We start from the raw sequence: 20,411 nt of genomic DNA on the forward strand, positions 1-20,411 counted from the left end.
TTTTGCTGTCTAATATTTATATCAAATATTTGGTAAAATAACTAAGTAATGAAACATTTGTCTAATCCAAAATTGGAAAATGCAAGCACTGAAAGCACTAGTTAAATTTCAGTTATAAGACGGGCAACCTCATTGAGGAGCCCATATTATTCTATACTAACTAAAGCGAGATTACATCGTTTGAACTGCAGTGAAGTTTTTAAGTTATTAAAAAAAGCTAAAGTCTGCCTGACTCCACATTCCATTCTCTGCAGGCAAGTGTATCACGAAGAGCTGGGTGTGTGACGGGGACATGGACTGTGAGGACCGCTCGGATGAAGAGTCCTGTGAGTCTGCTGTCTGCAAGCCACCCAAGTACCCTTGTGCCAACGACACCTCTGTCTGCCTCACAGCTGATAAGATCTGCAATGGCAAAGTGGACTGTGCAGACCGCTCGGACGAAGGACCCATCTGCGGTACGTTGGTTCTGTCTCTGCATGTCAAGTCTTTTTTTTTTATTTTGTCCTCCTGCAAGATCCTGAAAATTAAGTAGAGTAGATAATCAGAACATTTGATTTCTAAAAATCTCATTCCACCACTATTGACATTTATATGCTGTCGTAGTAGCTGCTACCTGTCTGGGAGGGTTTTTCCACAAGATGTTAGAGATTGGGCACTGACCTGCTGTTCCAGGCCATCCCAAAGGTGCTTGATGAGGTTGTGATCAGGGCTCTGTGCAGGCTAGTCATATTCTTCCCCACCAAAACAAAAATACTATTATTATACTAATACTAATTGAGCTGCGTCTGTCACAATAGATTCCAATAGTTCGATGGTAACCTCTTACACAGCAGACAAATAGACATAACGACATAATACTGTACATCGGTGTGGTCAGTCTGTCCCAATCAGTCATATCTTTGGCTGAATACACTGCTTCTTCCTGACATTCTGACCTCCAAGGAGGGTGACAGACTGACAAGTACGATTTTGAGAAGTTTGAGAAGTTTATATTGATTTTCTTACTTTAAGTTGAAAAAAAGTTGTTATACCAACAAAATTCATGCTGACCATAGCTGCTGTTCTTCCCGAGGAGCTTTTTATAGCCACACTTCAAGCCTACAGGGGGTCAGTGTTTGATACTCAAAAGATATATTTTGGGTGAAGAATCACTTTAAAGTGAAAAGACCAACAAAAAACTGTCATAAATAATGGCTCCCAGAGACTTTTATGCTTGTTGGATGTTGCAATGCTCCCAGCTGTGTTTTAAGGCTCTTTGATTGGCATTTCTTTATTTGTTTTAGAGAAAATAAAACAAAGAAAACAGTTGCAATTTAGCAAACCACATTTACATTGCAAATGAAAACTGCAGCACATTCCTCTTCTCTTTCCAAATATAGCTCTTTATTCCTCACAATTTACTTTTTTTTTTTATCAGACTGGCAGAGTTGCAGAAAAATTAATTGGAAAAGCGGAAGCACTTTCACATCCTCTAATTTTCACTGTAGCGTTTCAGGACACGTTACCTGCTGAGACGCCTCACGGGACTCGTGCTAACTTTAACTTTAATCGTTCATCTGATGTTTTATCATGAGATGGTGAAGAACATCTCCCAGAGGCGCCCTGCTGCATCCTTCACATAGAGCAGCTTAGCGCTTGGCCAGGAAACGGTGTGTTGTCTCAGAAAGGGACAGAACACAAACTAATATTCTGGCTTCTCGATGACAGCAAATGTGGAAGAGTTCATCCAGCAGCCTAAAGAGAGAAGAAACGGATCTCATGTGAATAACCCCAACCGTTTAATCTCCTGAAGTGAGCAGTGTAAACATGGAGGTCCATTTCCTAGAGCGTCACTAACCAAGCCTCTGGGCGGGGGGGGGGGGGGGGGCCTCCAGGACCTTTGAGTGTCCGTGTTATCAAAGCTGAGAAGAGGGTTTCTGCCTCCTCATAAACAATTATGTGTTCAAAGAGACCTTGATAGTCTGATTGATTTGAACCAGCTCAACAGAAAAGTTGAAAATATGTTATCCATGTGACTTAAAGATTGCATGCAATTATTGACAATAAATGTGTCCGTAAGATCCGGATTCAAACACTACCATCTTACAGAGCCACCACACACACACACACACTGTATTTTTCTGAATGCTCTTTCAAATCCCAGCCCCACCTCCAATGTCTGCACCGTTTCTAAGGATGTTTGGCCTTTCTTCACCCCAGATATGTGTCTTGTAGCCAGAGGGGGCTGCAGTCACCAGTGCACCGTGGCACCAGGAAAAGGGGTTGTGTGCTTCTGTCCCCCTGGGCTCCACCTAGACTCCAGTAACAAGACATGTGAAGTGGTGGATTACTGCAGCAGTCACCTGAAGTGCAGCCAGGTGTGTGAGCAGTACAAGACCACGGTGAAGTGCTCCTGTTATCCAGGGTGGACGCTCGACCCAGACGGAGACAGCTGTCACAGCACAGGTAACAGACTCTAGCTTTTTTTAATGTTTTGTTTTTACTGAAACTCTAGGCGGCTGTGATGGTTGTGTGACTGTGAGTAATTGAAGTTTATCGCGTTGGAAGCTTGACTGTGTTCATGGAGTGTTGGTACCCTTAATGACGAATAAGTATCAATTATTAATGCAAGATTCACACCATAGATAAAACAAACTTGGAAGGAATAAAAGTCAAACTACAGAATTTTAAGGTTCTTGTGTTATTGCGGGGGAACAGGAGAGGTAGTCTGAAGACGAGTATTAAGTGTTGATATAGAGTACTGTCAAATCAAATTTAATCAGTTTAAAATCTGAAGAGACATCTGGGCGATGGGTCCTGTCTGTTTCTATCGGTACTGATGCTGAGTGAAGGAAGCGTGTTCTTCCTTCTCAAACCACCAGAGCTTTGTTACTTCATTCAACCGCACACAACTTCACCTCTGGACTAATCCAATACAGACAAGACTGTTTCGCCCATGTAGTATCACATTTCAAATTCAGACTATCAGCTCCTCTCTTATTGAATAATGTATTTGATGAGAGCGCTCCTGAAATACACACACACATGCTGTTGCTTGTCACCTTCAGAGTTATGGACCCCGTTTTGATTACTTGCTTCTCTATTTCACTCCGGGATTGATGGCAGTTGCAGCTTTAATCTTACATTAACGCAGGAAAAGAATACACAATTTTTTTGTGGAAGCCGATCAGAATTTAAAAGCTTCATCATAAATCAGATTCTGTATACAAACACAAACATTCCAATATACAAAGAAGAGAGGCGTTATTGGATTATTTGTGAAGTCCCTAGGACACATCCACACCTCATTTTCCTTTGCACATCTCAGGAATAAAAGATTTGCAAGAACATATCTTCACTCCAGTAACATTATAGCTAGCAACACCAAAATGTGTCATTGAAGCAAGGACACCATTTTAATTGCATTTTTTACAGTTCTGCTCCCTAAAGAATGGTTTAGTCTAGAATGTTGTTGGCAGAGTTTTAGTTGTACAAACATTTCTCGGAAGCAGAAATAATCTTACTGATTGAACTAAACCTCAGTGGGCAAGGCCAGAGAAGTTCAGTATACAAGCTCTGTTGCCAGCTTTAGGACTTGCGACTAGATTTAGCAACTTCTTCGAGACCACTTTCAAATGCATCCACTTTTACAGAAAATGGAAAACTGTAATGTGTTGATTCCCACAGTGCTTGGAAACCAATTGATTTGGCTGCAACTGATGCATATAAATGTGCTCTACATAGTGGTATAAACCAGGGAGGTATATTGTAAAGTACAGTATGCCCTGTGCACAGTGGATCAACAGAGACAGAGAGAGAGCAAGCTGAGTGAAATGAATATTTAGAACTAAATTAAGGCAAATTGCTTCAATTGATCTGCACAATGTACTTTATTCAAACATGTTATTGTTATACATGTCCACCATATGTTAATGGGAAATAGATTGTATCTCAGTGAGAGTCATAACCCTGCTTTAGTGATTGGAGCATCAGTTATGTTCCAATTCTACCAGCTAATAATAGATGGAGCTAGCACCAGTTATGTAGTGTCACATGAAAAGAAACAATAGGTCTTTTTCACAGCAGACATTTAGATTTTTCCTAGGGCAGTAGGAGAAGCTTTTTACTGACAACATAAACAATGGTTCCATTCTCTTCAAGTGTCTTACGAAGCCGTGAGCCAGCATGCACACTGCGAGGACCCTGAGACTGAAGCAGCTAAATGGAATTCAGCCGTCATTAGTTTATTATTTTCACCTTCTATAACATGTCAACATGTATTCTTTAAAAAAAGGCCTATAATATGTATGCACTATAGTTGCTTTTGGTAGTCAGTTCAATTGGATTTGTTTAGCTAATGTAAAAAACAAAAAGCATGAGGTAGATCTTTGATGGTTGCTAGGTTAATAAGCCGATGCATTTTAATAATGGAAGCGTATGCTTTCTTTGATCCCTTGCCTTTTTTAGCCCAGCCTTGAGTCAATTTATTGACGGAGCACACTGTAAAACAACAAACGCTGACCAAAGCACTGACGTTAAAAACACATGTCGGGATATTCAGAAAAAATAAACAATTCACTTTAAAAAAAGAGAAGCACAGAACATTTTGATTATAGCTGAAGGTTTGCTTCATGTTTATTCTAAGTGCACTGGTATTGTAGGATAAATAGGAATGACTGAAGATTTAAAGGAGACATATTATGCTCATTTCCAGGTTCGTGTAAACTTTCCTTTTTATATATGTTTTCCTTAACTGCAACAAGGAAATAAATTGGGACAAATTTAGGATGTTTAATGTAAAACTGTGAAATGTTCATATATTGTATAGTTGTGACATTGCAACAGTACAGAAAACCCTGACGGTTTGTTTAAAGGCAGAGTTTCTGAAGATGGAATATATTTCCCCATGGATTGAGCATTATGATACTTTCACAGTATTTAAATAGCACTTAGACCTGCTTTATAATAAAACATGTTTCAATGAAAAGTGTTTTTTTATTATCTATTTAGGCTACTATCTATTTGTTTGACTTTTTTTTTTCACCATGAGCACCAACCGGAGGATGCTTGCCCTCATAATTTGTAGCACGGTTATGGATGTCAGCACTCAATAGGACAGCCGTGAAGTTAGAACAAGTAGGACGATCAGTCAGACACCTATAGGGCGCACATAGGGCGTGAAAAGCAGACACTCACCAGCAACAATTTGTGACCGCCAGGCCGACCTGCTCCCACAAACAGGCTTTTTTTGGTCTTTGTTACGATAGTGTCTGTCTGACACATAAAGCTCAGCTCAGCTATGTGTGAGTGAATGTATGTGTAGATTGGTGTGTGTGTGTATGTTCATGGGTGTGACATTGCACTTGAGGAGACCCATGTCATGTTTTCAATTGTTACTTTGTAACGTTTGACAATAATGTTCCTCAGAAAATACTCTTGTTAAAGAAAAAGAGCGCCCTCTCTGCTCACTCCATCATGTCCAAAGCTGGACATGATGTCATGCATTGTCGAGTCGCAATTTAAACTTTAAAAACAAATAAGGTGCTTGTTTCCTGTCTCTCTCCTTGGCCAGATCCCTTTGAGGCTTTCATCATTTTCTCAATCCGACACGAGATAAGACGAATAGACCTTCACAAGCGGGACTACAGCCTGCTGGTGCCGGGACTGAGGAACACCATTGCGCTAGACTTCCACTTTAATCACAGCCTCCTTTACTGGACAGATGTGGTGGAGGATAAGATCTACAGAGGAAGGCTTTCCGAGTCTGGCGGTATTTTCACACACAAATACATACGCCCCCACAAACATTTGCTATCTGAAGACTGCTGTGATGTATTGGCTAAAGAGAGTCATGTCATGCTCATCTGTGCTGCGGCCGCTGTAATGGAGGTCTGAGACACTGGCGATGATAACACTCTAGGTTTACTCAACTGTTGTTACGCATACTCAGGTCTGATGCTGTGAGTTGATATTGTCCGTTTGTCTCTCCCTGCAAATTTATCACAGGTAGTCCAAAGTTGAAAAATACTGCAGGACCAGAAGTCCTGAGCTGTTGTAGTACAATATCTCCCCCCTCATAAAATGATGAATCAGAATTTCTCCTTTTGCTCTGTATTGTTGTTGGTGGCAGTACATTCACCGTGTTCACCTGCCTTTATTTCCTCTGCGGAGCTGTAGAATTCACCTCATAGTTGTACCTATTTCACCCTTTAGTGAGGCACGCACAAAATCCTCAGCATCTGAGAATAATTGCAAACGGCTATATTGTAAATATTCTTGGAAAACCCTTTTAACAAATCTTCATGTAACCCTGTAGAAAGCAATCTTCTTTATATAGAAGAGCTTTCCACAATTTTCTGAATATTCCCTTTTGCCTCGAGCACTGTAAAGATACAACAACCACCAGCTCTGCCCCTTGACTACAGCGTATGTCAGTGCTACATAGTCATGTTACCATGTTGTTGTTGTTGTTATTGTTGTTTTCAGGGGTGACAGGGATTGAGGTGGTCGTGCAGCATGGTCTGGCCACCCCAGAGGGCCTGGCTGTGGACTGGATTACGGGGAAACTCTACTGGATTGACAGCAATCTGGACCAGATTGAGGTGGCCAAGCTTAACGGAGATATGCGCACCACACTGATTGCCGGCGGCATGGAGCATCCACGGGCCATCGCTCTCGACCCGGGGCAGGGGTATGTTACGCACTACCTCCCACATGCAGAGCCTGCTGGTGGCTGTGCTATCCATCAGGCACTGAGACGATTGGAATAAAGTAACATTACAACCTCCTTGTTTTTCTCACGTCTGCATCTGCCTTGATGTATGGAGATCTCTGCTGTGTTAAGGTCCATTAAAGCAGCAGATATAGTGTACATCAATAACAGTGCCGTACGCTCCGTTACAATAATGACAACTGATGTAGCTAATACCCCCCCAACCATTGCTCCCACTTTAGACGCTTTACTGCCCATTCATTTTTGTTCCCCAGCAATGTTCTTCTTTAAAAGAATTTAAGCAAGACCTTCAAATACAAATCACAAAATATGCTTTTTTTTTATTCATTCCCCTCAGGGCCATTTCAAAACCATGGTTGTTTATCCTGCTGAGATGCATGTGGAGAGTGTTTGTAGACTGATCTGTGACTCTGACTTGAAAACATCTGTTACAGTGCATCGATTACTTATTTTTCTCGATGTAAGAAGTGTTGTGATAAAGTTTTTAATTCGTAAAATTAGGTTGTTAGACGATGTCACACTGGGGGTATCAGGCTGGTTATTAGGCACCTGGGAGGCTTCGTTAATGTATGTTGTTTTGGACTGTTTTAAGAATTTGGAACTTTGAGATCCGCCCTTTTGAAATGAAACTGAATTACCTAAAGAGGAAACACTCAGGTTTGTCATGTCATAATGCCAGTTTTTCATGCTATGTGTGTGTGGGTGTGTGTGTGTGTGTTTTTACTATTTTTTTTCCTTCTTTTTAATCTGTAAATGAGATTTACAGAGCAATAAAAGGTTTTAGTGCATCATAATTGTTCAGCATTTTATAATTATAGTTAACGGAAAACAAACAATTGTGAGTATTTCACTGTTGGCATGGCCTTCCATTTTCAAAGATTTCATGGTGGGTTGTGTCAGGATACAATTTTATTTCCTTATGAATCAGTTTTTCCGTGGCGTGTAAGATCTGTTTTAGTTTCCCGTTCACAGTCCGGCACTGAAGGTGCTGTAATCCAGCGTTAGGATCATAGATTCGGGGACAGAGGTGCTGAGGGTGATGGAAATAACTCTGATAGGATGATTTGGACAACTTCATTTTAGATGCTTGTTGTATTCTGTTGTGGTTATGTATAAAAATAAAAATAAATGGATGGAAAAAATAAAAGTGCATGCATACTACCTGCAGCAGTAAACATAATACATCCATTTAGGACGTGTTTTCTTAGATCACGTTCATTAGGATACTGTCTCACACTTTTCTCTTGGAAATCCTGGTTGAGTTAATTTTGTCAACTGAATCGTTGTTCCTTATGTGAGAACAAGTAGCCATCGATCCACTATGCACTTGTGCAAGGCACAGATAAAACAAATGTGCAGTAAAAGCACTGACCGATGCTGATTTACAGACAGATAAGATGGGCATAATGGATAGTACTGACAGTATTTAAAAAAATAGTGCATCAGTAATATGTTGAACAAACCGCCACAACGTCTGCTCTTATTTGCAGGTTTTGATGTAATAGGTTAGCTTGTTGGAGGTTTAAATATCCCGAAAAAAATGATTCTCTGTCCTCAAATGTTAAATTAAGTAAAAATAAATAGTTTTTCAGAAAAGGAAATAGGACCATCCCTCACTGAAAAGCTGTTCTAATGCGCATGGCTGGGATTGGTATCCATACAGCCCTCCATGTCCTTCCAGCTAATCAATTAGAAATGACCACGGTGTTATTTCGTAATTTGCATAAAATCATTTTATCGGTGGATTGCAAATAATGCAATGTCGATGTTTTTGGGTTCTTGCAACTATGTCCACATGCTTCTTGAGGGATTCTTTGTAGAATAACAAAAAATAAATAAATAAGCTAAAAGTCAATAGAATTATAATTAGTTACATGTCTTTTGTTGACTATTGAATATTGTTTCAATATATCATGCAAGAAAAAAAATTGCTGTAACTGCTGTAAGCCGGGGAAATTAGTTCTGCAAGGAGAGATACTGATTAAAAAAAAATTCAGGGGCATCTGAGCGAGGTAGAGAGAAAAAAACACTCGCCCACCACTGCAGAGACCCAGGTTCACCTCCCAGCAGCTATGCCTCTGTCTTAGCCGGGTGCTGCTTCAAACACAGCTGCACATCTGTCAGTCTTTGCTGGTGCAAACAGGTGATGAAGCTGGTGAAGGATCATGTCACTGTGCTGTGACTCTACTGGTTGGTCAAGTAGTCTGGGTAGACAAGGGTGGGATCCGGGTCGATTAGCCAATCTTACATACACAACAACAGCTGCTCTCTCGATGTCCCCCAGATGTGCTGCATCATATGTGGCCTATTGTAAAACTATCATTATTGACAAGTGCGTTTCTAAAAAAAGATAGATTTGTGTACATATTTGTTAAAGATTCAAATGAAATACTACATTAGTAGTGTAATTGTATCACAGAGTTCTAACAAAGTGATTATATATTAATTAAAACACGTAGTTGTTTGCTTTATGAGTGCTGTAAACACATTTCCCCTATCTAAAGAATATAATATAATATTTGAAATAAACTAGTACAAATTATACATTTTTTTTTTAAAAAGCAGATTATATTTTCTCTGTTGTAGGTGTGTTGCTTGTATTTCATTTTGGTACTTTGGGTGAATGCATCTGAGCAGTAGCCAGCAGTTGTATACTTTGGCTAGTATATTTCAGATTTAAGCAAAGCCCAGACATTCCTAAAATCAATTTAACACCCCTAAGAAATGAATAATCTGCTCATGCACTCTCTCCTATAGCACTCTTTCGCATTTGTGAGGATGACTACATTTCATGGTTGTACAGAGCAGGATTAATGGGTGCTTTTGGTGCCTAAAGGCGCATTTCCATTCCAGGGCAATAATTCTAATCTAATTACTTGAATCCACTCAAAGGAGTGGGCCATCGATCAGGGAGGCCTTATCAAGTGAATACGGCTATTGATCTGGACAAGGATATTTCTTCCTAACACTGTTTCGTTGTCGTCAGTATGTGATTTAAGCTCAAGCGCCCATTTTCTCCTTCATTCTAGCTGACTTTTTCGACCAAGGCAGGACATAGGCGTTATTTGCCGAGTTGGAGTATGACTCAGGATTCTGCCGATGGTCACATCAGTGACGGTGTTCATTTTCAGGCCTCATTGAGCAGTGGAAAGTCACAATAAAACAGATGGCCTCCCATTTCGAGGCATGTTGCAGATGCTGAGGGGTTGCACTGGATTGCTGGTGCTGTTCTTGGGCAGCCATCACTGCCACTGTCTGTGTTAATACATACAGTTTCAACAGCATTGTATACGCATTTACTGTGTTTTTCAGTTTATAGTTGTAGCACTGAAAATTGCATGTGACTGAGGAATTGTTCTTCGATGGTGTTATGGTCTAACAACCCTTTTTAGTGGATCTATAAATTGGGTATTTTGTCTATTGTTGCTTTTCCTCATAAAAACAAACCGCCAGTGATCAATACTAAGTGTTGCCTTTGGGTTCCTGCTCCAAGGATCCTCTTCTGGACTGACTGGGATGCTACTTTCCCCCGAATCGAGGCTGCATCAATGAGTGGAGGAGGTCGACACATTGTGTTCAAGGATATGGAAATCGGCGCCTGGCCTAATGGACTGACTCTGGATCATTTGGAAAAGAGGATCGTTTGGACAGATGCACGGTATACCATTCGAGTTTTCACACTGTGTGGAGAAGCATTCACACCTTTTACAACTTCCAATACATGTGTGACGTTATATACTCAGAACGTTTTACCAGTCCCTGAGTCAAAATGTAACTTGAAGCTTCATTCTCCCAGTGTCCATTAAATAATTGAGGAAGTGTCATATTTAGAGATCTGCAATGTACAATGCCCATATTTGGTTTGAAGTGGGTCTTGAACAATTCAGCAGTTCCATCAGTGGACTGGTGTGTTACACTTTAATCTGCCTATTTTTACTCCTCCCTTTCAATGCATTTGAAGAGCAGTTCGGGCGTTGATATGGCTGTTTGTGTCGGTCTCTTTGGAACAGCTCCGACGCCATTTTCTCTGCACTCTATGATGGAAGTGGGGTCATTGAGATCCTCAGGGGCCACGAATACCTGTCCCATCCGTTTGCTGTGTCTCTCTTCGGAGGCAATGTCTACTGGACAGACTGGAGGACGAACACTTTAGCGAGAGCCAATAAGTGGACGGGGGGAAATGTCACAGTCATCCAGAAGACGAGTGCTCAGCCTTTTGACTTGCAGATCTTCCACCCCAGCAGGCAGCCACAAGGTGAGAAGAGGTTTTTTTTTAAATGTGGCTTTACTGTTGGAGTGGGTCATTTCACTTTGTTTGCTGGAACCAGGTTTATATATAATTTCTCAGGTTTGCTCTCCTAAGATATATGCAGTAGGGACTTTGAACCCCATTGCATTGCAGTCAATGAAGACCTTCAAGGTGGGGGCTTGTTATCCTATTTAGCATGGCACCTCTGGATCATTTAGAATAAATCTGACCTTCCAATTCCAAAGAATTATCATTCAAATGAGACCAGGACCATAGCAGCAATTAAAACGGTTCAGTGGGTTCAAGAGCACTAACAACTCTCCTTTGGGTCTGTCATATTCAGGCTTGTTAAGGGGTTTAAAGTACAAACTTACTTTCAAAAATCTAAATTCAAAAAGGATTCATATTGAATCTATCTATAATCCTTCAGTGATACAGGATGTTGACTCAGGATATATTATCTTTTAAAACACAATTTATTCCTGTGTTGCAAAAAGGGAAATTAATTTGGCCTGTCAATCAATGAGCATGTGTCTGATTGGAAACATGCTCATGCAGAGCGTGAGCATGTTTGAGTATGGTGCTCATGCAGAGCGTTAACTAGCTTGAGTTAATAGTACCCCTGAATGTGTTTATCTCACCATTGAAATGATTCCATTCTAAGTGGCTCATACCACTTTATTAAGGCTTTTTTTCCCCGACTGAATGTGAATAAAGACGTCTACAGAATGGGAACCACATCTGCCCGTGAATAATTGTAGCATATCCAATTATCAAATCAATTAGTTATGTAAAGAATGTCTTGTGGTGAGAGGAAATAAAAAAAATAGTTTTGAAACCATATTAATATTGCATATAATATAGCATTTTCAGAGAAAGCTTCTGAATCTGGATCTTGTCATCAGCTTCCAAGACATATTACTAAGCTGAAATTGATAATCATATTAATTCTGTTTTCAATTTACTTTTTTTTTTTGCTAGATAGGTTGTTTTGAAATGGATTTTTGATTAATTTGTTAAAGCAGAACCAATAATAAAACACTGGATTAAGGAACATGTTGGTCCATGAGTGCCAAGACCGCCTGGTTGATGGATCAGTTTCTATTTCAATGGCCTTCTTCAGCATTGCCAAGCTTCAAATGTGTCTGCCTCAGCCTTCTTCATATGTAAGCCACCATCTTTAAATGGGGATTATTACTGCGGTAATCGGGTTTGCATCTATTCAGTGATTCCTCTGCTTCTCCAGTGTGTCACGAGTTAATTTGCTTGTTTCCTTCCTGTATCTGCATTATCTGACTGTTCACCATAGATAAGTGTGAGCAAATGGGAGCGCTTTATCAAAGAAGACAGAAAGCGTGCCTAATCCTATTTTAGAAAAGCTCAACAGGGGGTGGGGGTGGGTTATTATCCACTCTAGCCAGAACCGAGGCCTAGGGATGTGATGCTCCGCTAGACCACAAACATCTGGACCAGAGAATAAGAAAAGAGGGGATGGATGAAGAAAGGATAGCTGAACACCAATATGCAGATCTATTCAGCAGGTGCCACAGTGGAGATCCACTGGAGGCATAAGCAACCTTTAAATACATTACGTGTCAGTTCAAAAGCCAAGAATGTGTTTTTACATTAGAATGGGTAGCGAGGATTTTTAAATTAGGAGGCAGTCCCAAGACATCACAGTTACGTTGTTGATTACAGACAGGGCATCGCAAACAAACCTACGTGTTTGTGTATTGCACCATAATACAGAGCGAAATGTGGAGAAAATTACTTTTTCAGATGCTCCCATGATCATTAATCTTTCCACTTATTTTTCTTCTCAGCTTCTGGGTTAGAAGCTGAGTATACATTGAGTAGCCTTCGAATTAGTGTGCAATTTTCAACACAAATTGGCACTATGCAGTCTTCAATACTTCTAGTAGTATTGTACAGTACTAGTACATAAACAAAGAGGTTTGGCTGAGGATATTTGTACAGTCATCATTGTTATTCTCAATACAATATTCATACCATTTAGAACACAGTTATTATTTGCAGGCAGACAAACCACACTGTAACTGTGTCGACAGTATTATCATGACAAATGAGATATAGCAAATATGGGTCTCTCAGTCGAAAGAAGCGCTAGCATTCTAAATTGTATCATCACTACATGTGAGCCTTTGCTGAATATGACTTTTCTTCATTTTTCTTTATTTTTAGAGAGTGCCACCATTTCCACTGTCTTAGCATAGCAGTGGGCTCATTTCTTCATTTATTTCTTTTTCAAATACATCTGACAGTTTAGAGCAAACAAGCACCGTGGCTCTGTTGTTGTTGTTGCCTGTTATCCATCATCCAGGTGAATGCAGCCCTGTTCAGATGTCTCCATATTAGCATACTGAGTCAGCTGGGTGCTGTTTACAGCACGCAGAGACAGAGTTGAATTATTTTTAGTTGTTGTCTTAAATAAGCCACATTTGTGATACAATGGGACTCTCCAATGTGTTGCTGAAGGAGTCCAGGAAATGGACTTTGAATGAGCTTGTTTGACATGAATCATCCAGAGTAGTTGGATGTGTATGATGCATGAAATGTGATTGCAGCATGATGGAAAATAACCATACTGAAGGTTTCTTTCCTTAGTTCTACTGTGGGGATTTATTCTGAAAAGGGCACAGTAAGAAATTCATGACAACGGACTACACGTGTATTGCTTCTATAGGATACTAAGTGCTCAGTTGAAAGCTGTGTAAAGTGAGCTTGCTGTGCTGGTCGAGTAAAAAACTGTCGGCAGTTTAGGGTCTTAATTTATCTTGGCCCTATCTCTTCGATTGCCATCTCAATTTCTCATACTGAGTGTTCGTATATGTTCCTCTTTCTTCCCTTCCCATCAGCCTCTAACCCATGTGAAGAGAACGATGGACGTGGTCCCTGCTCACATCTGTGTCTCATCAATTACAACCGCACTTCGTCCTGCACCTGTCCGCACCTTATGAAGCTTTCACCCAACAAACAATCCTGCTTTGGTGAGTGACAACATCTTCCTCATTTTTTCATGCTTTCTCCTTATGTTACTGTAAAACTATATGATGTTATGAACTACAGTGCAGGTGTTTCGCTTTAACATGTGAATTTCTGAACTTTTGATTGATATCGGCGTTCAAATTCAGGCTGTTCTTGTCACACTCTCACCTGGATCTGCTCGTATGGAATGATTGATTTCTTAATCATCTCACCAGCGTTGAAAAGGTTCCTCCTGTACGTGCGGCGGTCTGAAATCCGTGGCGTGGACATTGACAACCCTTACATGAATGTCATGACTGCGCTAACGGTGCCAGACATTGATGATGTCACAGTGGTGGACTATGATGCCCAGGAGGAGAGGATCTACTGGGCTGACATCAAAACCCAAACCATCAAACGGGCCTTCATCAATGGCACCCAGCTAGAGACCATCATTTCTGCAGGTGGGTGTGTTCTCTAGACATCCATATGAAAATACAAAGTTAAAGTTGCGTGCGGTATGTGCTACAGTTTATGTGTGCGGCAACTGATTAGTTGGTACACACTCTGTAGTACTGTTCATGGAGTATTAGTTGTAATTAATAACTAACTTTAATATGTAATTGTTGTTATGTTCTCTCTTTGATACGTTTACAAGGTACATCAAATATATAAATAAAAGTATAGTCATTTGTTGAAGACCATTTGTGTAGCTTGAGCTTATTTGCATAAGAGTTTTGTAAAGCACCAAAGGTGTGATAGTTTTTTCGTGCTCTTCCCGACAGACATAGTGAACTGCCGTGGTCTGGCTTTAGACTGGCTTTCCAGGAACTTATACTGGCTCAGCTCTGAAAATGACGAGTCTCAGATCAATGCGGCTCGCTTTGATGGCTCCCTGAAGACCTCCATCATCCACGGCATTGATAAGCCAAGGTGCCTTGTAGTGCACCCCGCCAAGGGGTAAGTAGCTTAGAGCAGTCCGTGCACTTCATCAGCACCTCACCTCCGATGCATAGTACCAGGAAACGTGCCCACAGACTTCACCTGTACGAGCGATCAAAGCCGTGTCGTTGTAAAGACAATAAGCTTGAATTATTTGTGCAGATATTTCCAAGGTTGTCAGGTGGAACAAAATCTATTGGGTTACATTCAATTTTCAGTTAATAAAACGATAATATTTATTGACTATGTTTTAAACCTGATTATACGGTATATCTCGCGCCTAACTGGACCACTAACTATTCACCTCGCACCTTCCCACACAGGAAAATGTATTGGACAGATGGCAACACCATTAACATGGCCAACATGGATGCCAGTAACAGCAAGGTCCTCCACCAGAATCAGAGGGATCCTGTAGGTCAGTATGAGAGCTTTATGTAGCATACTGAGTTAGACCTCCTATCCAGCTGTAGCTCAAGGGGTGACCAAGCCAAGAAGATTGTTTCCTACATACGTGAAATTACATTTATTTTCAAATTATGTCTGTTCAGTTTACATAAAGTCCGTATGTTTACATGCATATTGTAATCTGATTTGATCTGAATATAAATAACCAGATTAAAGCAACTATATAGATAACATTCACCAATAATCCAAGAGCACTTGATTTGTTTTGATTGTCTGGAAGGATGTGTGGTAGCCCACTGCAAACATCCAACAGAACCAGACAGAAATTGAGGGAGTGTGTCAGTATTCCTTGGTTGTGGATTCAATTTATGGTAATTTCATTCAATTAAATTACGAGCATCAACAGCTGTGCTGCTGCATGCAGCACTTTACATCTGTGTTCACCTCATTACAAATTCATTTGAAGTAATTCCCCTTTTTGAACCTTAATTTGACAAAGATTACCTGATAAAGGTGTTCTCGTGAAAGTTATAGCAATAACAAAAGTTGAGTTTATCTGTTTATAATCAATTCATTCCAATGCTTGTACATGCCCTAACTGTTGCAAATGGAATCAGCAATGTTTGTACCTGGTGATATTTTCCTCATTTCGACAATGTCAACAAGAATCAGACAGAGCATCCTCCTCCTCAGTGGTGATGTTATCTCAACAGGCAACGTCAAAGAATGTCTTGGGTAAAGCTGTCGAAGTGGCAATTTCTTTGAAATCTAAACAACTAACTAACACAAGGCTACACCGGAAAAAAAAAAAACATGTTATCTGTGTACACTTGTATCCTTCGCTAATTGATTCCCAAAGAAATAATTTACTTTTAAATTAGTTTGCAGCAAAAAAAAAGAACAATTTGTGTTGCTTTTCTCTGTTTGTTCTTCCCATGGGAGTTCATTTCATACATGATTAGAGTGTTAAAATCCTTTATGTTAGCATCATAGAACCAGTTCTATGTGAATCTTGCACTATAACAGAAATGAGTATCACAATAGAAAGTAAATATCCACTTGGGTGAATAAGATAGCTATGAATGGATGCACCTGGTTTGCTCCCGACACTGTCTTCACCCCAAAAAAACGGCCCCACAGGTCAAATAAACACAGGACTGTAACCCAGGAGTATGGTCTTCATCTCCCATGTGAAGTTAAAAGTTGTTTTAATGTACTTATGTAAGTTAACTTATGTAACTTACTTTGGACTGCATATTGCTGAAGCCCATCTGCCAAGGGCTGCCTTCCACACTGCAAGATGAGCTCTTGTGTTTCTGGTTCACCTATTGTACATCGGTGAGATTGTTTCCTTTGATAAACTGAACAAATTTACAGCAATGCTCAACCCCGCCTTCCTGGCTTCGAGGATTATGACTCATTCACTGACTGTTGGATCATCTTTTAATTGGACAGTGTTCATTGGCAGATATTGAATATCATATTTATAACTATGTTTTAATCAGCCGTAGCTAAGAATCGTTATGTGTCCTTAGAAAAATCCATTTCTATCTTCCTAGGGAGCCAGTCATCTATCTCGGACAGCCATGTTTCTACAGCTGCCCAGAATGGAAAATGGCTCTGGCGAGAGCCTTTTCTGTTTTGCAATATCTGCAGTTAGGTTGAAGTAGAGTCCCTACCTGTAGGCCATCGTAGTTATCTGACGCGCTTGGAAAGGGAGGGGCTGAACTGAGAGGTATTTAGTTGGTTGCAACTTGCCACAAACCACTAGATGCCACTAAAACTTCCACACTGTCCCTTTAAATAGAAATAAAGGTTCACTTCTTCTGCAAGGGTAGGCTGTGTGTTTCTGGTCACTATACCTACCCTACTGCATGCACACAGCAGACACCATTTTGACTGATCTGTGATGCTTTTAAAGGACAGCAAAGGTGACAAGAGAAGAAACAAATCCAGGTCTGCAGCAGAATCCAGTTTTATTCTGGACAGTACTTTCACTCTTTTTGTTACATCCGTTGTTTAGAATATCTGTGCCTGTATGATTACTTTGTTGTATTTTCAGTTCATTCAAAACGCCATTTACAATTAACTATTACGGGAATAAGAAATCCACTTGTTGACCAACTCAAAATAAAACATAAATACATTTAATTTGATGTAAACAAGAGGGGCAAAAAGAGAAAACACAGATGTAAAATCTAGTATAAGAAATCCATCCAGGGCAATGATTCAGATAATTGTCCACACAAGTTCCTTCAAGCAGCTGTAGAGTAGGATCGGCCTTTTGGTGTCTGAAATGTGCAGAAGTGTAGGAATCATTGAGCAGTGGTTGTGGATGATCTCTGCTGTGATGCACTGAAAATAAGGGAGGTGAGCGATGTACGATGTTTCTGTTGATGTATCATTGAAATTTGGGGAAGTGAATGTCCGCCAGCATCCATATCTGACAATATTCAGAGTAAATAGGGTAAATGTACATAATCTTAGATTAAAGATACAGGTTTGTGCAACTTAGTCCTCGCAGATATATTTTTGCATAGCAATCTTGCCGAGCAAGCTCAACACTGATTCATACTGTGAGGATAATCATTTAAATTCATTGGGAACACTTATTTAGTTGCTGCTGCCCAATATTTAACATTTCCGTCATGTTTATGTGAGTGATATTTCTATTATTATACTCGCTTGCTTTTTAAGTAAACTCTCTCCCCACATGATGCATGCTTAAGCGAGGAACTGCAGCTTGATTTAGCAAACACATTTAGCTGGTCTTCATTTCGAGTGGCTGTTTTCACACAGCTCAAAGTCAAACTCCCAGTTTGTCACACAATCAGCGCCATTGTCTTCGCTGTATTTCTTCATTCTCCTCTGCCTGCCTGCCAGCATAACAGATTGCAGGGCACACCCATATTTCACTGGCTTCATTTATGATTATGGGGTAGACCTTGGGACAAGCGTAAATTAATGACGCATTGTGACTGTGAATCTGCCAGATATAAATCCAACACATGGTGTGAGACAGTGAGTTGTCCAGACACCATCATATCAGGAAATGGATTGAAAAGCACCCAGTCTCACCCTTTTCATGCCAGCTGGAGTTCTGACAAAGAGATCCCCCACATATGTGACAGTGAACACACAAACCTTTATATCAGCCCTAACCCAGGGAAACTACAATATGCAAATGTTCAGGTAATGCAGTTCTGAAATGTACTGTTGTAACAATGTTGAAGTCTAGTCAAAAGGATTTCACATGTAGGAAGGTTACATGTAGCATGCCTAGTCTACTCCCTTTTTACAGCTGATTTACTATTTTATGATTTTGTTTTCCATTTATTACTTCTTTTGTTAGTCTCTGATGTAGTGGTTTGCTCGTGTCTCAGCCAATCCTAACACAAATCATTGCTAACCTGGTGTCGTCCTCCTTCACAGGTCTCTCAATAGACTACACTGCCAACAAGCTGTACTGGATAAGCTCAGCCAATGGCACTATCAATAGGTGCAATCTGGACGGCAATGGGCTGGAAGTGCTGGAGACTCTAAAGAGGGAGTTAGCCAAAGGCACGGCTCTGGCGGTGATGGGTGAGTGGAGCTTGTCACGAGTGCATCAGATTGCCATTAGGGATTAGTCAGAGAGTGTGGAGGGATTACATGTTTAACCGGTCAAGTGGCTGTAGAATGGAGCTATTTAGTCAGCCTTGCAACAGTTGTGCTTCATTTTGTGTGAAGGAGCAGGGGGCATTATATAATTAAAACGTAGTGCAGCAGTGATTGATGATTGATTTTCTCACCCCTTTCGTAATGAAAAGGAAGGGGGATGTTCATTATGTGTTGATTTTTGGTATCAGTGTTGAATCCAATGTGTCACGTAATCCATCAACTCATAGGTTCATCTAGAAATCCTCCGAAATCTATACCTGCAATTTCTGGAGAGACATTGGGGAGACTGGGGATGGTAGTAATAACTTTTATTGGAGCAAATGATTCAATTCAATTTATGGAAGGTCTTGATGAAAAATAAACAGTCTTTTATGTTTGTTTTTTATGAAGTGAAAAATGTAAACACTTATTTTTCTTTAACAATAAAAATTACGTTAAAACAATTGCTGCAGGTGCATGTGTCTCATAGGCCTTAAGGGTCATTCCCTGCCACAACTATGGCAAATGTCGATGGCTGGTCCAAGCTCTGTGGGCCCAGAAAATACTTTTTAATGAACTGTGACAAAGCACACCAAGCTGCTTGCACCCCAAGCAGCTATTACAAAACTGTTTTAGCATGTGGATTTAAAGTTAGCATGCAAAACATCTAATTACACTTGAGAAACCGCTTGTTTAGGTTGTTTATGCCAAACCGTTATATCTACAATACAATGAATACAAGGCAAAAAATACTTTCTGACCTGAAAATATTTTTTGGGCCGAAATATCACAATTTTGCTCACAGAGAAATATCACTTCTCTTGTGAGTTCAACAAAGAAACGGGAGTGTACGGTATTGATGACATCATCGCAGCTCCTTTCTGATCGGACAAACTGACAGTGTTACAAAACTCCCCGGTCTCCCGGTAACTGTAGCTCGCATTACATCAGTCTTAACTCACAAGGTTTGGCTCTTACCTTTTCTTCAGCGTTTCCTTGTTTGTCTACAAATATAGAGGCTTCCAATTAGCACAGTATGTCAGTTCAAACTGAAACACATGCTAGCTCTGCCACAGCTACAGAAAATGTGCAACATTGCTGAAATGCATTGACAGCATTGTACAGTCACAGTAATACTCAATGCAGTAGCCCACAGAAATCAACCTTTATTACTGTATTGGTAACTAACGAAACTGCTATTTGGGCTATACCTGCATACTTCAAATGGGTGACTAATACAATTTCATTTTTATTTTATTTTTTCAAATCAAATCAGAATTTCTAAATTGTCTCACTTGCACAGTGCTGCAATTGGGAAGCTTCCCAGTGAGCTATGCAAATGCATTTTCATTGCCAAGATTGGTAATGAGAAGGGAGAAAGCATACTGACAAGAGAGTCGTTGGGTGTTTGTGTTTGTCTGTGTGTGTATGTGTGTGTGTGTGTGTGTGTGTGTGTGTGTGTGTGTGTGTGTGTGT

At 40.3% G+C, this 20,411-nt stretch overlaps 1 protein-coding gene across 6 annotated transcripts in view; it reads left to right on the top strand.

The window, feature by feature from the left end:
* lrp1bb (low density lipoprotein receptor-related protein 1Bb) overlaps positions 1 to 20,411 on the top strand; it is a 225,048-nt gene that overhangs the window by 130,754 nt on the left and 73,883 nt on the right. For all 6 annotated transcript variants that reach the window (XM_031858263.1, XM_031858266.1, XM_031858267.1 and 3 more), the window contains 11 exons: positions 255 to 455; positions 2,200 to 2,445; positions 5,552 to 5,749; positions 6,466 to 6,670; positions 10,206 to 10,370; positions 10,723 to 10,967; positions 13,838 to 13,969; positions 14,183 to 14,410; positions 14,732 to 14,906; positions 15,212 to 15,306; positions 18,729 to 18,878. In XM_031858263.1, the coding sequence (XP_031714123.1) occupies positions 255 to 455; positions 2,200 to 2,445; positions 5,552 to 5,749; positions 6,466 to 6,670; positions 10,206 to 10,370; positions 10,723 to 10,967; positions 13,838 to 13,969; positions 14,183 to 14,410; positions 14,732 to 14,906; positions 15,212 to 15,306; positions 18,729 to 18,878 (2,040 nt within the window). The remainder of the gene's footprint in view (positions 1 to 254; positions 456 to 2,199; positions 2,446 to 5,551; positions 5,750 to 6,465; positions 6,671 to 10,205; positions 10,371 to 10,722; positions 10,968 to 13,837; positions 13,970 to 14,182; positions 14,411 to 14,731; positions 14,907 to 15,211; positions 15,307 to 18,728; positions 18,879 to 20,411) is intronic.

Source organism: Anarrhichthys ocellatus, unplaced genomic scaffold (genome assembly GCF_004355925.1).
Source record: "Anarrhichthys ocellatus isolate YVR2014 unplaced genomic scaffold, GSC_Weel_1.0 scaffold20, whole genome shotgun sequence".
Lineage (NCBI taxonomy): Eukaryota > Metazoa > Chordata > Actinopteri > Perciformes > Anarhichadidae > Anarrhichthys > Anarrhichthys ocellatus.